Raw genomic sequence first — 17,832 nt, 5'->3', positions numbered from 1 at the left:
CAATTTACAAAGCTTAATTCACGTTAAAAACAAAACAATGGGCCAACAACAAACAGACTTGGCCAAAACACTCAATAATAGGCTACAAGGCATTCAGCATTTACAGTGGTTTATACTGAGTACAACTAGGCAAAAGTGTGGCCTCCACATGGCCTCATTTGTAGGAGCTCCACAGAGACTAGAGAAACCCAGCACAATAACCAGCCTGACTTTCCCTGTATCTTTGACTGCACCAATGAATTAATGTACATCATTATATTGCAGAGCTAGAAAAAAAAAAAATATCAATCCTCTGAAGTAGAAGATTGTACATTAAAATCTATCTTTGGTATTTATGGGATGCCAGTCACCATAGCTGCAATGTGCCAATTAAAATCCTGCTGATGCAAGACCAAATACCAAAATCATCCTGCCCACTTATTTCAGCTCCAGTTCAGTGCAAGTCAGCGAAGGCAGTACAACCTGTTCTGATAAGCAGTTCACTTGTTCAGGGGAAGCTGTGCCCCCAAAAGTAACTGGTTTTGGCAAACTACACTTCCCTATCCCCACAGGGAAAGTACAAATCATTGCACAGGCTGAAGAGATCCTAGGAGATATAATTCCTACTAATTTATTTATCCAAACAAATAAGTCAAAATGGCACCTAGCAAATCCCAGAATGGCTGCATAGCTACAGGACTGGGTTTTTTTAAATGCTTAAAGGCTGATGAACAAAAGGCATGGTAACATGATTGAATTCCATTAGATTAACATAATTTCTAGAATCTCTCACTAGTGAGAAAGACAGCAACAAACAAATGGAATTACATTTTGAGGACTCAATCTTGTTCAGAAAAACTGGAAATGGGAAGGAGAATGTCACTTCACCAACGCCTGCAGCAGAGCAAAACTTGTGCGTAACCCTGGGCACCAGGCTGGGAACTGGACCAGAGCAGTGACTCACACACTACGACCAACTCTCCTCCAGCCCGGGAGGCGGGGAGGCATACGATGCAATTCTAACTGCAAGTAATTATTACTTGCAAGGTCAAACAGTCTTGCAATAAAAGGAGAGCTCCTTATTTATTACTAATTTTGAGGCGGAAAAAAATGTATGAAGTCTTATGAAAAGAATGCTTCTGAAATCCAGATTCAGCCAGTAAAAGCAGCATTATAAACATACATAAAATAAAGTAAAACACCAATCCATAAAACAACAGAATGCTTCTTCCAGACAGTTGGCCAATCTGAGAGTTGACAGGGCAGAACAGGCCAAGTCCTTTAATTCTGCATTGCCAACGTCTCATGAGGCAGCACCACCTGCTATAAAATTCTTCCCTGAAAATGCTGTGACCCAAAGAGACACTAAGTGTTATGCCAGACGGTTAAGGGTTTATTTCATATATTAGTGCTTTGTTATAAACTTTATACACCTGCCCTCTGGCTGCTGTATTTTTATTTCTGTCATTCAGAAATCCCTGAGGAAAGGAATGCTCAACTTCATTTTGCAGCTAGAGGTTAACGCCACTCCTCAGGATTCTGTGAACAGCAATCGCAGCAGAGTGGATTTATTATAAATTAATGGCACTTTACCAGAGATAGCTCCCGTTTGTCAAAAATTCATAGATTGTTAACCAAAACAATCCAGTGGTGCAAGCCACTAGTCTTTATTATTTTAATATCACAGCTTTTTCTTCATCAGTGTTAGCTAAACTAATTATTCATAAGGGAGTAACTCTGAACAGTCCCACAATGCTCAAAACAGGCTTCACCGCGATAGCTGCTGCGCAGGCTGTGATCACTGCCGTGCAGGCGGGGAGTCCACAGGCAACGCCTGCACCAAGGCTGTGCGTTCCTGCCTGTTGATAAAACACGCAGAAGGAAAAGGGACACAGGCACAACCAGTAAACTGTTCATGGAAGGCAGACACCATCATGTTTAGCCACGGCCACTGACAGCAATTGTCTTTACCACGCTGTCTGCAAAATCTTAAGAAGTGGACCAGAACTATGTGGATTTGCTGCCTTAAGTCCCAGTTCTGCCAAAACACATGCACCACATTTAACACTTTGCACTGCTGCTGCATGAGTGATTGTCTGCTTTACAATAACGAACTGTCAGCAATACCACAGCCATTGTTTTCCATGCATCTTCCTCTCGCTTAATGCTGCCCTCGACAGCTTACAAAACCATTTCTTCGTGTGGGTGGGAATTCAAGTGGAGGCAACTGAGTCATCTAGTCTTCCAGATGCCTCCAGTCTCTCTTATGTTCTCCATTTTCACCCTTTTAGATCTCCTAACTATCCTCTCCTAAGTTTCAGTAATTGTTCTCCAAGCATTGCGGCCAGAACGTTAGGAAGGAAAAAGATTTACAAATAACTATCATAAACACAGAATAGTTTTCATGTGTCAGAGCTGATAAGAGATTGTGATCAATCATAAAAATAAATAGTCATATATATCTGTTGCTGGAGCGCTGCAGTCTATTGCAGTATTTCTCAAACTGCAGCAACAAATCCTTCCAGAGGCTGCCTGAAGAAGTTTTATTTTTTTGTGCCAACAGAATTCTAGCTGAAAATAAAGGAAAAAAAATAGTCGAGTTAAACCAAATGCAAGTAATTTGTTATTACCTAACTGATGACGGACTTAACACGATTTCAACAACAAGCAAAATGTCACCAGTTTAAGGTCTTCTTGCTAATCCAAGTGACTCTATCCTACTAGTAGCACACATTAAAGTGGTGAAAAACAAGTCAAGCTATCAAAACATTTCTTTATCAATAGAGCTAATGTGTGATATTTAAAGAGCTTTTTTTTTCTTTTTCAATCCTACAAAGCTCTTGCCACTCAGTGACAAAGCCTGCATGAGTCACCCCTGCTCAGACACAGGCAGAATTGTTCATCCATAAGCAGCTTCACTTGCTGCAAAAGCAGCTGTTTGTTTATCTCTTGCCAGAAGTAAGGTTGACGTAGACCAGCTGGGCAGGATGCCCTCCCTCGTTTTGAAGAAAGCAGAGAGAAGAATGCAAAGGAAAAATGTAAGAACAAGCAAATTGTTATAGTTCTTTGGTTTTGTATATACCATGCGTTATTTGGACTCCAGTGCCTGAAGTAACCCAGCTGCCAGGACAGCAGAACTGATGAGCACAACACAACGGCTTCAGGAACAAGCCTAGAATTTTATCACCAAAGCTAGGAGGGAGCAAAATCTGACACAGGAGGAGAGCGTTAAATCCCTCAGAGAGATGGAAATGCTTTTTTAGGCACTTCAAAAACCAGCAACCTGACTCTAAAATAAGCTCTATTTCTCATTTACCAGGAAAGTGAAGAATGTGTTCCAAAAATGAAAATCCTACTCTAAATTAATCCCTGTCTGATGCAGTTCTTTCCTCCCCCTCTTTATTTAGTGATGCACTATTTTGCACCTTTTGGAGAGGGGCACCGAATAACCATTTTTGGATTTTTCCATTCCTTATGAGAGTCATGTATTCAAATTCATGCCGAGAATACAGATGTCACAAAGACAACCAGCTGATATCAAGTTAATCCGCAAGGGTAAATCTAAACAAAGCCAGTTCAAGCACAAAATACACGGCTCTGTGTTACCACGATCATATTGCTATAAGGAATTAGAAGAGGTACATAACCTTGATATTTAAATACGCTGTAGTTGTACTACCCTCTGTGTTGTTTGTACTAACAAACCCTTATTATCTCTTCAGGACTCGCTTGGAAAAGGCTGTATGGCATAATATCGGTACTTGAGAACTGCAAGGTACTGCTTTCCACACTGTGATATAACTCAAACAATAATATGCAAATGAAAATAAATACTGGAGAAGCTGGTCTTTGAAGATTTGAGCAAGTTAAACTGAATGCTATGCATGCTACAAATTCAGGTCTCACTTGACCCTTTCCCAGCCCCCTGCATGTCTTTGAGAAAATTCTTTGTGATAAACAATGAATCAAACTGCATTATCACAATATACTTATGTTTAAAATAAAACAAATAGAAAGAAAAAAGCCATGTGAATAATTAAAAGCCACATAATTTTTATTCACATTTTCAAATCCCATAACTTCAAAACTGTAGTTGAGGGAGGTAAGTTCTTATTCATTATTTGTTTCATTTTTTACTTCGTTAACCACTTCGACTCTTAAATTCAACTTCGCACTAGTTTGATCTCTGAATGTACTTTTGCATACAGCTCCAGCTGCGAATGTTACACACATTTGGCTTGAGTTTAAATATTTCAATTAACAGAGACAACAGGAGTTTGATTAATACCAAATGGCAGATTTTGAGCAATGTTCCATATAACTTGCTAAATTTAGCAATAAAATAAATGGGGTTATGTAAGTGTAATAGGATGAGAGCTGATACAAAGCTCACTATGTATATTTGCGATTACCTGCTCCATATTTTTGAAAGGAAAATTATGCCTCCCCTGGTTTTAATACCTACTAAAATTTCTACATTTGCATTGCCAAAAAAATTTGAAAATTATCCCATGAGGAAAAAGAAATGCTTATCTGTACTTATTTGTAAGACGAAATACCGCTAATAAAATATATGGAAGGAAGAAAAGCTGAGATCATTAAAGCAAGACTAGGTGCAAAATACATAGCTAAGGACAACAGAGAAAAGGCAGTATTAAAAAAATATATTATTAGCTGCGCTTACTGGTTTCCTATACAAGCTTCTTTCATTCTTCTATTTTAAGCATTTTTTTGTAATCCAAGTATTTTAGAAGTTGTGCAATCTATTGTTTTATTTGTTTTCCTAAGATATAAATGCAAAACTCCCGCCCAGTTTGCACATTCCATGCCATTTATGGATAACACAAGTTTGTAATACCTTATTGTCCCCTTGTACTTCTCCCAGTCTCTGCTGAAGCTCTCTAATCTCTTCTCCAAGATGTTTATTTCGATCTTGAGCCTCACTCAGTAGCTGAGCAAGATTTGCCTAGAAAAGGAGCAAATAGCAATCAAAAGTTAGTGCCTATGGAAAGAAGTGTAAGTGGTGACTGAAAAGAAACTGTAGACTTACTCCTTATCTGCCAGCAATCTTTATTTATGTTGTTGGCACCCAGACTTAATGCTTCATTAGAGAGACAACAACAAAAATCACCAGGGTTCCTTTACCTTTAATAGTAGAAAATACATTGAGCAGGTCTGCATATGCACTCCCAGAACAGCACACAAACCACAAAAAAAAACAAAGTGAAAAACATCCACGCTAGCTGTGAAGAGCAAGACAATATTTATACAAAGTTCCCAAAATAATAGTTTTAAACTTGTATGTAATTAGGTAAAAGGCAGAGCTGAGAAATAACTATGATATAACTATATTCTCTAATAGTGTTTAGAGCCCATCCCTGGCCAATGAGGAGGACACCAGTCAGAGTCCCTGCCCCTGTATGGAGCTGTACCATGGATATCTAGTAGCACAAAATTTCAAACATGACCTGAGTTGTTAGCTAGTGTGTATACTTCTAGAAAATGAGAAGTGAAAACCAGAGATTAAAAACACACACACCACCCCCCCAAATAATCCAGGTCAAAAGTTATCATTTACATTAACCTACTAAATTATCAGGGTAAGCAGTCTGGTCTATGATTTTATAATTAAATTCCATCACCTTGATCACTAATAAAAAAAATAATGCAATCTCCTCCTTTCTTAGCTATGATATCTGAAAACAAGCAGGTATTACAGATAAATTTATTATTTTTTTTCCCCTAACGAACTGTCATGAATCCACAAACACTGACCCAGCTCAGGAAAAGCCGAACCAACGACACGTCTCCTGAGAGAGTTATAATCACACTGGCTAACGCGCAGCCTTTCGAGACATTGCCTGTAGACAGCTAGGGGTGTCTCTCACTGCCAGAAATCTGAAGAAAATAAAAGGAAATGGAAAAAGGTATTTCAGATCTTCTAAGCATGCCCTGGTACAGCCCCACGAGTCAATATTTCTAAGCTACCCTTACACACACCCTCTGGGTTTGAGGCCAATGCACCAACTGCTACATCCTACTCCATGAACAACAAGCCCAATTCACTGCTACAGCTTCTACAGTTCTGGTGCTCTGAGGTCAAAGATTCTGAAGAAAGTAATGTAACTTTCCCAAAGTTTTGGAAGAAAACAAAGCATTTTTTTAAGCTACTGATATACCTGAAGACTGCATATATATATTATTTGGGAAAAGAGTGTAATAGCAAAAAAACCTGTAAATAGCCAATTGCAGGGCCAAAATTAAGCTGCATCTATTTTTATTTTGAAAACGGCAACCGTTCAAGCAATGCAAAAGGTTCCTCAAGTATGCATTGGTAGAATGTTGGTTTAGTGTTGTTTTTTTTTTCTACACATTAAACACGTGTAATAGTCATTTATATACTGATTGAGTCAAGGAGCTTCAGAACACACTCAGTCAGTTCTGAAAAGGTACTTCTTAAGGGCTGTTTAAAAGAAAGAAAACAAAGAGCTGATGCTTGCAGGAAATTGTATTCAAACTGAAGTACCTATGGCTAGTGCTCAGATGCCTTTTTTTTTTTTAAGAAAGCCGACTTTCAACAAAGCCCATCCAACCACCAGACTGTGTTAGTTAAAAGGAACATGATTTGCACAAACCTCTCTGAAACGCTTCTATTTATAAAGTCCCTTTTTATGATGGATTTGAACAACTCCTAACGCTGGAATAGCGCATGTAATTTCCACACCTGGAAAGAACTCAATCTCACTAATTAGTGTTTACAGCCACAAAACCAGGACTCTAGCAGTCTGTAGTCAAAACTCAGCTCCCAGCAACTGCAGGAAAGGCATTATGATGCCTATACTAAATCTTCCTGCTCAGATTTATTTGCTTTAAAACCATTTCTCTGGGATTGCAATTCTATGCTGAATTTTATTTGTCAGTCATATAAATGACTCAATGTGACAAAAACCTTTATACTCAAGACGTGGATTTTGGAAGAAACTTTAAACAAAGATTTTAGACACCAAAATAAACCAGTCTTATTTAAGCGTGCTAAGAGCATTACAATGAGCTAAGTATAGACTTGCTCCTTAATGCAAAGCTTCTATTATACTTCTGTTAAACTAAAACAACCAAGCTATGTCACAGAAGTAGTCTCCAGCAATTATTCACTTCCCTGGCTTAGAGGTTCCATACAACTATAATTTAAATTGTTCCCAGCTCTAAAGGTTTTGGCAAGACCTCATTAAAGCTCTCGGTTAAACATGGACAGAAGGAGAAGTATTTGACTTTCAAAAGTGCTCTACTGGGCTTAGAGAGAGCCAGCCAAGAGGATATGTTGAACAACACCTGGGCTTGGTACCATTTCTTTGGCATATATAAGAAAACATACCATATGGTTGAAAGATGATAAAACTAACAATGGAGGACTGGCTTTGTGAACCTGTAGGAATGTATTTTTTGAAGAAAGGGGAGAAATCTATGCAAGGAGAAAGGCGATTCATTTTTCCACCTGGCAACTTCCTTTCAACATTCATAGAACACACACAGAATTCACTTAGAAATTTAAGACAAATTATTTCAGCAGACAATAACACCCCTATAATTTACCTGTGCAACACAGAACAACGCCCTGAAAGTTGGCCAAATTCAGCTTCCCTAGACTCAATTTCTTCAACAGTTTCTTCTGACTCCAGGTGAAGCCTTAAAAAGGCTCCTGTATCTGCCAGAGACTTCACTTCCTTTGCTCACACTATTCAGCGCTGACTCCAAAGTAGCAATGAAGAGAGATGTCTGAGCCCTGGGTAACAGGAGGGAACGACACTGAGGTCTGTCCCTTTCTGCAGCCTTGTCATGCCTCTGCAACAAGCCCCAAGAGTGGAAAGTGTTTGTACCTCCTACCTCCTCTCAGTGCAGCTATTTGTAATACTAAATAACAGAGAGTGCTTCACTCAAGCCTCTAATTGACGGTGTGGTATCAAGCAATCTTTCTGGAGCTCTGTCCACCTCTGGTGACATTCGGTTTCCAGCAGGTATTCTCGAGGCTCCACAGCACGACAAGCTCTTTGTTTTACGTCCCTCTGGCACGAGGAAGTGTGCATGTACAGAGTGAGCACAGCCCAAACCCCTGGAGACATGAGAAAGTGTCTCCACACTCCTTTCTCCTCTAACAAAAAGCAAGAGCAACTATTTACAATGATCCCGCTGGAAGGCAGGATGAAAGGTGAAAAAGATTGATGTGAAAGCACCAAGTGGGAAGTGCCTACCATTATTATATAAGGGGAAAAAAAAGCACCACAAATCCAAACAGACCAGAGTGTGAAAGATGCAATGGGGTGGGACCACAGACCTCATCATTTTCCACTTAGATTTTGAAAAACTTGCAAGAATGTTTTGGGGATAGAAAGTGGAAAAGAGCCTTACTTTTAGCTACAGATGAGCAACTGAAACTACTGACAAAAATACCTGTAAATATTGATTAACATAAGTCAGTGAATACCTGTCAGACAGTGACAGATCTTTGCTCACCACTGACCGACGACCCAAGAAGGAAAAAAAAAAACCACATTAAAACCCCCAACAAAACGGTAACTCCAAATAGTCATCCCTGCCATTGTGCACATTTGAATTTGTCTCCTGTAACAATTTTGCAAAACTAGCCACACATCCACACAGTGTTATTTTTCTTCACACCACTTTAAAAATGATGGATAGTAACACAGTCTTTAATATAGCTCTCAATTCTGTTGCACATAAATCTTATCTGACACACACAAAAAAGTATTTAAAAGAAGGTCTTTCTGCCTTTAGATACTGCCCGAAAAAGTAATTTGGTAAGGGGAGAGATGGAAAAACTTCCAACACACTTTTAGATTTTCAAGATATTTTTAAAATACAAACAAGCACTTCTATACTGCAGTTTACAGTCTTTTGTGTTTCTTTCAGCCACACCTTTAAACAAAGAAGAACACAGAATTATAGGGCTGGCAGAAAGAAAAGTTTGATGAAACATTAAGCACACTTGATGGGTGTGACTGATGGCAAATTCAATTGCGGTTTCTCCTTCAATGCACTCATATGATTGCAATGGCTGAATTAATACAGAAAAACCTGCTTTGCTTACCAACTACCACTGTTCACTTCAGGGCAGAACTGCTGATCTACCCTAGCACTAGCTTCCTTACAATAAAAAGCAAAAATTGTTGTATTTTTCTCTTTTATTTGAAAAAACAGGTAGAGAAGACTCCTGAAATTATAGGTCCTGGGCATACTAAACAAAATACATTTAACATGGGTCATATTTCCCTGCAGAAAAACAACAGCAAAAATCAAAGCCTTGCCAAGCAGTCACTTGACATAAAACAGGAGAAGAAAATCCTTTCCCTGTCTGAGTACATGCTGCTCTGAGAAGCCGGCAGGAATCCCACCACAGAAGGACACCACTCAGGACACTCAGCAATCAGAATTTTATAGAGCTGATTAATAGAACCAAAAAGCCATTTTAGCAGTACACATAGAAAATTAATATTTTCCCCCTCCTTTTCAACCAGTCTTCTGTGTATTAGCTTTGTGTTGTACCAAACACCACGCAGCCAGATCTAGAAAACTTGCCAAAGGCTGACAAAGAAAACAGGGTCATCATCAACTACAGACTCCTTAGGAGGCCAGTTTTTGCAAAGCAACTTGTTCACATACATCATAAGTGGCAACTGAGATTGTCAGTATCAGCTACCAGTTATCATGAGAAGTTACTTGCTAGAAATTCCTTCACTGTGAAAGTTCAATAAGGTACTTCAGTCTCTCCATATTTCATATAGGCTTCAAGCTTTTGTTGACAATAGATTAACGAAGTTGAGGAGAAATTGTTAACTTGTATTTATACAAAGACTACTATACTAGGATAGAAGAAAACATTGTTTCATTGGCTTGTTTTAGCAGAATTATTTTAGCTGCTTTGAGATCTTAAGGACAACTTAAACTTTGAGATAACACACAAAAGGAATTAAAATCCCTTACACATTTTGAGTGTTATGACTAATGAGCAGAATATTTATCAAAAATATTCAGGTGCAAGAGTGTGGAAAAGTATCTCTCATTCCATCAAGAGCAACCAGAGGAAAGGACATTGTACATATCAGGCCTGAACAGTGCTTCAAATTTTAAAGAGGGACTATCACATTTATTAGAATCAACATTTCATCTCTGCTAGCCTCAAGTTTACTGCAGAACTTACCTGTTGAAGAAACAACAGCATCACTTCACAAAACCTGACTCCTAGCGTGGCTAGGAAGTTCTAGCTTTTGCATACTGTCACCTGCTCCTATTAACAGAACAGCAAATTTCAGTGCGCACAAACCAAAATCTCTTCACTGGCTGTGCTCTTGCACGGGCACATTTTGAAATCCATGGGAATACTACTCTGATGCGTTGCCAGGGCAAGCGATCACACTGATTTCCATCTGCTACCTCACACTATGGGAATCAAACATGCACCTACAAACCACAGCAAAGCACGCAGGCCTCAGTTTGGCACATGCATAATGTTTTTCATCTTCAAACCCTCTGAAGAGAGGAGGAAATCACATCAATCTTCACAGCATCCTCGTGATACAAATACAAAATGATTGCTTACCCTGCAGTGTACTTTATCTGAAGATTTTATCTCACAGGACTCTGAACGCAGCTTTTGCACCTTAGCACAAGTCTAGCAAAACCTCCAGAATTCATTAATTAACAAGAAATAGTCACATCAGTCATTTTTTCTGATGATGTCAAAAATGGTCATAAAGTAATCCCTGAATTCTGTTTCAAAAGTGAATTGTGACATCTGAATACATTACGCTAGAAGTGGAAATGAGAGGGATCAAAATGGGTCCACTTGCGCTGTGTCAGAACATATTCCTGCCTGGAGCCTCCAGTCCATATGACACTCTACTTGCCCCAAAAGGCCAGGCTCTTTAATTTATCCATTAGCAGACATCAAGCTGACTGACCAATATCTTGGTGAGTGGGTAGCATGCTGCTGTGATGCCAATGATCACTGAACCGAAGTCTTGACTTGAACAAATCACCTTGGGACACCAACAGGAAACAATAACAGAGTTAAGGACCACGACCTGCAGGGAAGATGCACACAGGTTGTCTGATTAAAGTTCTTGCCTGGCAAAAACAGTAACTATCAAGCTGAGCTCTCTACTAGGACTATGTCATCATGATGTTATGAGGCTCATTATTAGGGGCTCAAAGAGGGTTCTATGGCCATGGGATCCTCTCGAAGGCTCAACGGCTACTTGGAAGACACAGGATGCACTAGACTACATGAGGCAAAAGTATCTTTGAAATAGGCTGGTCAGCTTCTTAGGGAGTGCTTTAAAACTAAAAATGATGGAGGAGGAAACAAGGAGGCTCGGGGCGAAGGTAGGCAAGCCAAGAGCCTGGGATGATGGGACAAGAAGGGACATAGCAATTCACGAAACAACCGAGCTGTAGTGTAATCCCTTTGAGCACAGGCATGTGTAGACGGAAGTGCCTGCAGAACAGCCTTGTGGGGAAAGCTCACAAGCCTGTAAGGCAGAAGTGGCACACTTGGATGCCCCTCAGAGGCCTCCAACACACACAGAGCATGGGGAAGGGTTTGAAGTCTGTGTGTGGTTACGGGCTTACGATCTCACTGGGATCATGCAGAAATGGTGGGACACCTCACATGACTGGAGTGCTGCAACAGAGGGATCCAGGCTCTTTAGGAAGGATATTTGGGAAGTTGGGATGGGCTATTGCCTTTTATGCGAGAGAGCAGCTGGAATGCATGGAGCTCTGCCTTGGGACAGCTCAGGAGTCACTTAAGAGCTTCTGGGTCAAGATTAGCAGGCAGACCAACACGGATGCTCTTACATCAGGTATTTGCTATAGATTTCCTGATCAGGAAGAATTATTAGATGAGTCCTTCTTCACACAACTGGAAGACATTTCATGTTCACAGGCCATGATCTTCATGAGGGACTTCAGTCACCCCAATACCTGCAGGTATCTGAACACACACACACACACACACACAAACCCAACACTTTTTTACTGTGAGTGGTCAAACTCTGGAACAGGTTGCCCAGAGAGGCTGTGGAGTCTCCATCCTTGCAGATGTTCAAAATCTGACTGGTCACAGTTCCAGGATACCTGCTCTAGATGGCCCTGCTTGAGCAGGTGGATTGGACTAGTTGATCTCAAGATATGTCATACACTTAAAATAAAAATATAAGCCCTCGCCAATGAACATATGCATTGCAGCTTTGTTCTTGACACACAGCTACACTGCAAACCCATTAACTCCAACTGAATGGTCTCACCAAGATCAAATTAAGCAAGGCATATTTAGGACTGTGGCCCAGCACAGTCATTTTCCCAACCATGCATTTTACTTCACCTTTGTTTATTCAAAGCATCTCATTTGTATTAAAAGAGCTTTAATTTCCTATAGAAGGTCAAAGGATTCACTGATCTGTTATTTCAATGACAAAACTCCTCCTAAACCGAAGTGATACTGAAAATTTAAGCGATGTAGATGAAAACAATAGTTAGTACAAATCAAGCTAGAAATCCCATCATTATTTTTTCTTCAAGTTTCCCAGCATGGCAACACTGCCCAACAGATATCCAGTATTTGTTTGCCAATGTGATGAAAATGTTCTGTATCACAGCAATGGCATATAAATGTATTCCACAGCAGAATGGTAGAACTTCTACTTACACAGGATGCAAAGCAGAGGCTCCGTAGACAGAGCAACATGTAAACATGCCTTTCAAAATGGGTAGTGTCTATTGTTTACCATCTCCGGTGAATTTTAACATCAGCTCTTCATTATTCCTATCCTCTTGAAACATTTCACCCCTCCACTACATTTCCAAAAACTACCTTACACCTGAGACCACATGACATCATAAACTACCTTCAACTGTGGCATTTAATTGTGCCTGTTTGGTAAGAGGGGCCAGAAAAGCACTGAAAGCTCACAGGCTGTGATAACAACACTAATGTTAAAACACCTACTGCAGGAAAAGGGATTTCAGTAGCACAGTTTATTTCCTGCTTTTGTTGGTTGTCAGAAGATGATACGCATGGAACAATCTTTGGATTGTGTCAGAGATGTGCACCACTGTACATACACACAGCTCCGAGAGGGGAAACAGTGCAGAGCACTGCACATTAAGGTACCTTTAAATCACACCAGTTTTACAAATACACATTCTGAGTTAACTGCTTGCTGATAGAAATTGCCTGCTTACATGGTATTTCCACATAAAACATGAAAACTCCTTGTTGCCAAACAGGGAGGGAAGGCACAGTATGGAAAACAACATATTTTAAGAAGTCACAAAGCATAATTGATAATAAAGGTGAAAAATTAAGAGATGAAGGAGAAGAAAGTTGCAATCCCAAACCACCTATTATATTTAAGGTTCTAGATTGCAATTTCAACAATAATTTCTCCGTTGCAGTAAAGAAATGTAACAGATAGCAAATGGTTCAGCATGTCATGTTTTCATCTCATTTCTAACCATTAGAAGAGAATGCACTTCTGAGTCACACAAAATTCATTACAGGATCAGGGTCTCTGTTTTTGTAAAGTGACTGAGGTCACAAACTTCTCCTAGCCTGCAACAGGCTTCTGAACAAAAAAAGGGCTGGAAAAAGTCCTAAAGAGCACAGAGAACTTCACTCTTTCTTAGATGAGAAAATGCCAAAAAATGTACATAAAGTAATAATGGAAAATATTCATAATTTTATTATTCTTCGATGCATTTCTCAAAGCAAAACTATACTCTTATTTAGAAAGGCTGCCCTAACTACTCCAGATTACCCACCTCGTATGCTACAGACACACTTCTCAGGACAACGTGCATTAACAGCTACTGTAAGGTACATATTGTCCTTCAGGGAGATCCATATATGACCCCATCTGAGAACAAGATTTTCTTTCCTTCACTGTTACCTAGGATGAATACATAACTTCCTCGGAAAAAAAAGACTCCTAGCTAGATCATTAAATGCCTTTCCAGGTATTTACCATGGTAAGATTTGCCAAAACTTAATATAATTGCAGCTTCTGAATTTAGACTAAATTTTGTTAGTATTTTAGAAACAAATGTAAAATGTATTTGTTTTGAAACACAGAAGAGGAATTAGAACAACATCCATGGCATGGCAAACCTCCCTTCCCACTTATCTCTGTAATGACCCATATACTGCATTTTTTGTGTTCCCTTTAATTGTATATACCTCAGCTCCAATTTTAGTAATCAGAATGCACAAACTTATATCTGGTTATAAACTTCTAATAGAACTCTGTTGAAATAACAGAATTTCAAATAAATTATGCACAATAATGAGGAAGTTAAATGATTCTACACTGAGCTACTGACTTGTTGGCAGCTATTTAAGTGCCTGAAGGAGTAATTATATCGCCCTGAAAGTTTAGTTTAGAACAACCAAAACCCTAAGCCCTTAAACTTTCGAAAAAACAGCAATAACAACATGCAAACTCCCAGGGAAAGGACGATGAATAAAACTTCTGACTCATTAAGAGAGTGCAATAACCATGTTTTAAACATGGTTAAAAGACTTTCCGGACTAGCAATTACAGCAACACTTCTTTTTGATTCTCCTCCTCCTGCTCACACCTTGTATTTGGGTGCTGTTTTTCCCTAAAAATTAAGATAGTTTTAAGATGTGACAACCAACACCCTGTAACAGGGACACACTACATGGATCTCTGGGGGAGAAAAAAAAAAAGAAGTGAGCAAGCAAAAAGTTTTTCAGGGGAACCATAAAACGCAATTACCGTTGTTCTTACCATTTATAAGTCATAGAGCCCAAGTAATCTGGGAGAGTGCCTAATGGAAACCAGGACTCACAACAATAAATTAACAACTGTGGGATGCAGACAATGCATTCCCAAATTGCTTTTAAGTATGAGAAGTACTGTCACAAACCCATTTTAGGACTCAATACAAGAAGGATAAACAACAAGAACAATCTAAAGTCTCTGTACACTGACCAATTTCAGTCTCAGGTGAAGATAAAAGCAATAGCCATATATTCTAACTAATGATAGTTCAGATATTTCAGAGCGAAACACGTTTAGACAAAAGCACAAGACGCCACAGTTTAAAGACAGTTTTTGAACAGACAGAAATGTTTGCTTTTTACCAGACTTCTTAGTTTATATTTTCACAGTTTTGCAATGTAGTTTTGCAGCAGATAAATAATGCCAACTGAAAAATAAATCCTACCTGCTTCCTCTTTTCAGGCGGAAGAGATGGATCTCCATCCTACAAATAAACAGACATATTTTATTGGCAACTTATTTCTGAAGCCAGCAACTACATAAATTTGTGGATCAAATTTTAAAACACATATTTAAACTAAATGTTATCAAACCTCTTTCTAAAATACTGCATCTTGGTTAACAACTTGGTTAATAGTTTCATCTCAAAAAATTGTCAAAGCCTGAAGATTTGTTTTTGTCTCTAGAACTGCAGGTCATTACAAATTTATGTTGCATTATTTTTCATAACGGTACATTAAGTTGCTGTGGAATAATAATACTGCAGTCCTTTTTTAAATGAAATTATGACTGAAACTAATTTCCTCAGAGCATGCACTGTCTTTCGGTGTCTTATATAACAGGCACTACCTCATCAATGTGGAACAAATGAGTAATAATATGATCAGGGCTGTACAAATGCAGGACTACCGCAAACAAGTACCTAAACATTTTTACACTACTGATTATGGACTCCTTTTGATTTTTTTGGAGGTTGATTCTTGTTCCCCAATTATACAGTATTCATAAAGAACAACCTACAATCAGCTCTCGATACTTCTTCTTCAGAGACTGGTGTCGTTCCCGCAACTGGTTTGCCATAAGCTTGTACTGGTCTCTTTCTTGTTGACAGGTGTCCAGCTCTTTGGAAAGGATTAGCAATGCCTCCTTTTTACTTTCAAGCTTCCTTTTACACACCAGATACTGCAGAAGAGAAAATAAAACGTAACTGGAACAAGCCATTTCTAGCCCAGCCAGCCCTGCTCAAGTTTTTCTCTGAAAATACGGAGAAAGAGTCTGCACAAGATCAAAGTCTGTCACAAGTTGTCTTAGCTTATTAAGAACAATCACAGGAAAGCAATCTGTTGTATCAGAAGCCTGAAATGCATTTGTAAGGCCACACACTCACCTGACCACTATGAATTAGAAAATTCAGCAATTTAAGTTTCTCCTCATTTTCCTCATATGTAACAGTATGAGGAACCTCACGACTTGACCCACAGCCCTGGGAAGGCTGCTGGAAAGAAGCAGCCTTTGCAAACTCCCTTTCTACTTGTGTCCACAATACCCAGCTCTCAGTTTGCAACCAGCAGTTCCCACCTCCTTGCCCTTCCCTCCTCCCGTTACCAGCAATGTCCTTGTGCTCAGCCTCCCACCTGGACAGGGGAAGATGACCATGGCACAGCAGAATGTACCTTGAGTCTGAAACAATTACAGTGCAATACCCTATCAGCACAGGTAAAGTAAACTAATTTAGCTGTGATAATATATGCACTTGCTTGTTGAGTCAGTATGGGAAATAATGTAGGAATATTGCAAGCACCTGCATGAGGAGGGAAGGCAGAAGTGAGCCTTCCCTTCCAGGCACGGCCTCTTATGTGGGGGGCTCCAGCACAAAGCAAAGCAGGACTTGCAAATCTGAGCTGTGCTGCATCTGTCTGACCTGCTTCACTGTCCTTCTCCACTGAGAGGGAGTGCCGATTATGCCATCCGTCCTGCACTGGCTAAGTGTTACCTAGCAGAAGTTTCAGGCAACTTTTTACACTTAATGGGATGTTCAGTCAGCAGATTCTTCTCACCCATCACTTGACACTTCTCATGCTAAACCATGTATTTCTATTTCTGATGTTACTCACATAAGATGTGCCACTAAATAATTTCTGAATGTGCTCTGCAAGAGAGCAAATATCACAGCAGTCATGAAAACAATTTATAGTTTCATTATATACCCTGACAAGAATAGTTTGTCATTATGGGCTCTTGCACAAAGCATCAGCACTTCCATACTGTTGAAGTCCGTGCTGTTCTTCAGGACAAAAATCATTACTTGTATGTACGCCTGGCTTGGAATTGACTTTGTTAACCTCAATTTCAAGTCAATGAGAAAGGGAAAAGCAGGTTTGGTATATTAGTACAGCCAACATTTTCCAAAAATGGTAAACGCTTAGTTGCAAAAAAGTGGGGAGGGAATGAGAAAAACAATTCCAAGGATTTCAACTCACAAAAAGGACACTTCCACCTTGGATTAATTTTATTTCTGGCAACATTGAAGTTGAAATCCTGCCATAAATTTTCTGGATTATGATGCCTTGGCATCAACTTTACTAAGGCAACTGTACCTATGTACTTATGTCCTTACTGATACCTAACACAAATGTCAAGTCCCCTGATAAAGCACTGAAAAGTATCAGAAGTTAAACTTTAATATTGTCAGCAAGTGATTATAGTGACATGGTAAACCCGCTTCAAACTTGATAAAATAATTCCTTCCCTTACAGTGAAGTATTTGCCTCTGATAATCTCTCTTCTTTTTTTCTGGTTTCATCTCATGTCTTAGTCAATTCTAAAATATGCCTTCACTAAATTGTTTTTAAATACTAACAATCTGATACAGCTACTGCAAACAAAAATGAGTAAAAGCAAACTTCGCAATCACTTAAAAAACAAAACAAAACCAAACAAACAAACTAACCCCCCCACCAAACAACAAAAAAAACCTCAACAGCCCAAACTCCTGAAGCAAGTAGCCTGTCCTGTTCCTTTAGCCTCCAGGAAG

At 39.3% G+C, this 17,832-nt stretch overlaps 1 protein-coding gene across 4 annotated transcripts in view; it reads right to left on the bottom strand.

The window, feature by feature from the left end:
* Positions 1–17,832, bottom strand: part of CCDC149 (coiled-coil domain containing 149) — a 51,512-nt gene that overhangs the window by 26,479 nt on the left and 7,201 nt on the right. For all 4 annotated transcript variants that reach the window (XR_014183918.1, XM_082051149.1, XM_082051150.1 and 1 more), the window contains exons 2-4: positions 15,819–15,980; positions 15,244–15,282; positions 4,838–4,945 (exon numbers count right to left, since the gene is read on the bottom strand). Coding sequence is in view for 3 of the 4 variants with exons in the window: in XM_082051149.1 (XP_081907275.1) it covers positions 4,838–4,945; positions 15,244–15,282; positions 15,819–15,980 (309 nt within the window). In the remaining variant the exon portion in view is untranslated. The remainder of the gene's footprint in view (positions 1–4,837; positions 4,946–15,243; positions 15,283–15,818; positions 15,981–17,832) is intronic.

This window comes from Streptopelia decaocto (assembly GCF_964273445.1).
Source record: "Streptopelia decaocto genome assembly, chromosome: 4".
NCBI classification, from domain to species: Eukaryota; Metazoa; Chordata; class Aves; order Columbiformes; family Columbidae; genus Streptopelia; species Streptopelia decaocto.
The sequence above is the reverse complement of the archived record's forward strand: the minus strand, read 5'-3'. Positions and strand labels throughout refer to the sequence as shown.